Raw genomic sequence first — 4,170 nt, 5'->3', positions numbered from 1 at the left:
GGCGAGTTTCTCAGAAACGGCAGCCGAGACGGGTAAGACCGGAGGGAATCGCCCACCCCCCGACTATTAATGTGGGAGCTGCTGTAACAAAGTACCCGATCTTGGTCGTCAGTGTCCACCAAATGGCTGGTGGTGGTTGCGGGTAAAGTCTTTAAGTTGCTATTATTGCTAGGAGCTGCATTCAGTGGAAAACGTCGCCCCAGTTGTTTTATAAAAAGATAAATATGCAGAAATAAATCAATACATTATGGGCCCAAATCAGAAATGCCAGCTGCTGAAAAAAATGGGATTTCATCAACTATTTTAGCAGGATTAGGAGTCCTTGGCACAGCTTTCAAAGGTCATGTCAGAATCCCCCGCCCTCTCAGTCTTCAATTTCTGGTACACAAGCATTCACATTCTAGCACTTTTCTCTCATTGCTTTTGCGTTATTATATCAAACTCTTAGAAAAGGATTTTACTTCAATACTTGAAGAAAAGTAGCCACACAGCTTTACTGCTCACCCCCCCTCCCCTTTTGCAAGGAACTTGCTCTGTGCTGCCCAGACATTTTCTATTTTAAAAAAATAACAAGGGAACGCAACGGCAGGAGGGAAAACAGTCCGAACCTGAATGACTGGAGAAAAACAGTCTGTGGCAATCAGTCTTAATTTGCTGCTGGGGACAATGTGAAGTCAAAACTCTGCTTTTCCTACAATAATTTCTGCCTGCAGACAGACAGAGAAGATGCTCCATTAGCCACCTGCATGTGCAATCTCAGGAAGCTGAAATCCCAACCTTCTGCTCCAAAGGTGCTGCTGATTCTCATCAGCACAACCCATTCTCAGCTGAGCTGGTTTCATAGCCTCCATCTCAGAGGACCTGGCCAAGCACCCAGGTGCTTCCTCCACAATGGAGCAAGCAGCGGTGTTCATTAAAAAAAACCTGTCCTCCCAATCAAAATTAGGCCTGGCTCAAATTATGGCTCTTTTTACTCAAGAAGGGGCCATCCCTGCTATGTGAGTGGGATGGTGAGGAAGCCCTGACCAGGTCCAGCAGCGCTTTGGAGACCTAACAAAAGGCCCAGGCCCAGAGAGCTGGGCTGAACACAAACACTGTTCAGGGTTCAGCCATTTTCTTCTTGGTGCTGCAGAATAAAGCACAATATTGCTCCAAATGCAATCAGACAGAAAGCCCAGCACAGCTCCTCATTTGCAGGATTTAGGATTTAACTGGGATATGTGTTCACGCAAAGGCAGGTAGCGTGGAAATTGTGCCATTTGAATGGGACAGATTAAAGCATTAAAAATAAGCTCTTTAGTAGTGTTACTAGCACAATCCTGGCTTATTAAAACAAATTAAGCTTCTTAAAAGTGAAATTGCCCTTAAAAGAATAATAGTGTTTCAGTTCCAGATGTGACAGAACTCGCTTTGTTAATTTATTTTCCTATTCAAGTCACTCCCAGTTCTTGGGTCTCATGTAAGAAATGCCATCACATTTGGATTTCTTTTGGAAGCTAAATCTTTACTGTCAAACCGCTTTATGTAAGTCTGAGACATTAGAAATAACCTTCTCTCTGTATTACTTAAAAAAACCCAAAAAAACAACAAAAAATGCTTGCCAAATCTGCCCCTGGCTCCAAAACACCCATGCTCAAACTGAGGGGGACCCAGGTAGTGCTATTCCTTGATGCTGCTGCCCAGGGATAGGAAAGGGGACAGGTTTCCAGTCAGGAACGCTGCAGTGCTGAACTCTTCAGGCAGCAGGTAGGGAGGCAGAGCTAGCATATTAAGTCCAGCCAGCTGGGCTACTGATGGAGCCTGGGCACTGGCCCATAGCCACCTGCTCCTAGCTTTACTGAGCTGTTTCTGCTTAAAAAGCAGAACAATATCCTCAGATAATCCTCCCAAACTTGAAGGTCCCTACTGTGAAGAAATACAGACATAAACTGGAAATGACTGGATTGCATCACTCGAGTATGAAAGTTACACTCCCACTGCCCAAAGTCATATTTGTAGGATGTGATTTAAGATCTGATTCCCTCCAATCATCATCAAGCCACAGTTAGGCAAGCGGCTGGAAGCTCGTCATCCAAAACTACCAGAGATATATTTGCAAAGGCACCAAAAGGTAATGGAAGTAATTTGATTACTGCATTAAGAATCTCTACTAGATATTGCAAAGTATTAAGCTGAGTGCATTTAACTCCAGAAAGGCAAACAAGTTCCTATAAGTCATGACCTGGAACAGCCTCTTGCTTTCCAAGCAAGGCTCCTTAGGCAATAAAAGAAGTTCAACACTGTTAAGATATGAAGCATAAGCCTTCTTCAGATATTTTTTCTGTTTTGAAAAACAGCCCTTGCCAAGAGGCTAAGAGAAGATTTATCAACCCCATCTCCAAGGTGCTGCAGTCACTGGACTCAGCACCCACCTACTTGTACTGTTGGCCTCGTGGCCAGGGTTTCTCACCTACTGGAGAAAGACAAGTTTCATAGCAAGGCGACAGGCACCGCCCCTGCAGCCCTTCTCACCTGCTGGGAAGATGGGACATGCTACAGAGAACAGCTGAGTTTGAGTTGATGCTGCTATGAAATCAGGGGGAAGTACAGGCAAGTCAGGTGCTGGCTTTGGTAGCAGGCAGGGATATGGCTCGGATGGTAGAGGGGCAAGCCCAGAAACCGCTGATAAGCCATCAGTCAGTGCTACTGTAACTCACTCCCACACCCTCACTTCTCAAGGGCCAGCCCTCTCCTCCTCCACAGCCTCCTCTGACTGTGCAGCTCTGCCAGCAGCTGGGCAGAGCCACAACAGCAAGAGAGGCCCTGCAAGAGTGCAGCTCTGGATCCATCTTGGGCAAGCTGCCCAACAAGCCAGCTGAGCCCTATATGGCACTTTGCAGGAGCTACAGGCTGTGCAGAGGCTGAGAAATTCACTTTTGGCCAGGCAAAGAGGCTTTAGGGATCCTATTTTGGAAGAGGGAAGGCTTGAGCCTGAGATATTAACAGGCTTGGCTACTGCTTGACAGAGTCCAGATCATCCCTCAGGACCTTCTGATTCTCGATGCTGCTCAGTGTCTCCATTTCAGCCTCCCTGCTGAGTTCAGGTGCCCAAAGAGATGGATGCAAGCCGATGAAATCCACATCCCAAGGGAATTAGCTGGGAGAAGGCTTAGTGCAGATGAAAGTAAAAAAAACTGACAATGTGAGAGCCCAGTCCGTGTTGCTCCGGCTGCTGGGCCAGCCACAGCCGTGGTGGCTCACACGTGTCCTGAGGTGAGACAGGCAGGAGGCTGGAGGCACTCACTGGGACCACTATCCCATGCGAGGCATTTCCTAAGAGTCCAGCCTTATCTGCGATGGAAGAGCAAAGGCAGAAGAACTTCAGCACAAGACCACAGACCATAATAAACGCTGAGCTGTGCAAACTTCCACACTGAGAAACAAAACCAAAAAATATGTAGTGAAGGAGAGGCGGGCAATGAAGCACCCAGATCATCCACCATGCCAGCATGGCAAGAGGCCAAGCCCGCTGGGTGAGGTTCTTTGCAGACGTGTTGATTAGGGCCCCCTCCACACCTCGCATCACCAGCAGAGCAGAGTTCAAAGGCAGCTCCCCTTGTACTCCCCACTCTACAGCTGTAAAAAGCCTCATGGAAAGGAAAGGCAAGGTCTGGGGAAGACCTGGGTCCCTCCCACACGCCCCATGAAGCACACACACAGCACACACTCAGCCCCTGGCCAGGGCAGGGGGCAAGCAGTGTCCTCTGCTTTGCCCTTCCCACCTGGGAGACAGGCTGCCGGGCACCTGCTGGCCGGTGGCTTGTGTCCCCGGTCACGGGTGTCCCATCTTTTGCCTCTCCTGCCACTCCTGTCTCAGCACTGCAATCTCCTGCCCGTACCAGCTGTGCAGCTTAGAGAAGCAGGCTGTCTCCAGTGACACCGGGCTCTCCAGCCCGGCTGGTGAGAGCCCGGGTGCTGAGGAACCCGCGGCGCTGCCAGCAGCTGAGCGCCGGCGTGGAGGCAGAGGTGGGGGCTTGGCGTGCCCTCCGTCAGGATCAGGGCAGGTGGCCACCCCGGGGATGCCACCCCCACTACCCCACGTGGAGTAACCATTCTCCAGGGGGGTGGGCTTCTCCTGGAGAGGCACCAAGGCAGGGTTGGAGAGATGCCTCTTCCTACCGGAGGAGGAAG

The 4,170-nt window shown here is 49.7% G+C and overlaps 2 protein-coding genes across 2 annotated transcripts in view; both read right to left on the bottom strand.

Annotated features, from left to right (window-relative positions):
* SMDT1 (single-pass membrane protein with aspartate-rich tail 1) overlaps positions 1–3,060 on the bottom strand; it is a 4,135-nt gene extending 1,075 nt beyond the window's left edge. The window contains exon 1 of the mRNA XM_009996381.1: positions 3,028–3,060. Within this exon, the coding sequence (XP_009994683.1) occupies positions 3,028–3,060 (33 nt within the window). The remainder of the gene's footprint in view (positions 1–3,027) is intronic.
* A 751-nt stretch (positions 3,061–3,811) lies between these two features.
* FAM109B (family with sequence similarity 109, member B) overlaps positions 3,812–4,170 on the bottom strand; it is a 718-nt gene continuing 359 nt past the window's right edge. The window contains exon 2 of the mRNA XM_009996380.1: positions 3,812–4,168. Within this exon, the coding sequence (XP_009994682.1) occupies positions 3,812–4,168 (357 nt within the window). The remainder of the gene's footprint in view (positions 4,169–4,170) is intronic.

This window comes from Chaetura pelagica, unplaced genomic scaffold, assembly GCF_000747805.2.
Source record: "Chaetura pelagica isolate M959 unplaced genomic scaffold, ChaPel_1.0 scaffold414, whole genome shotgun sequence".
NCBI lineage: Eukaryota > Metazoa > Chordata > Aves > Apodiformes > Apodidae > Chaetura > Chaetura pelagica.
This window is presented reverse-complemented; position numbering and strand designations above follow the sequence as displayed.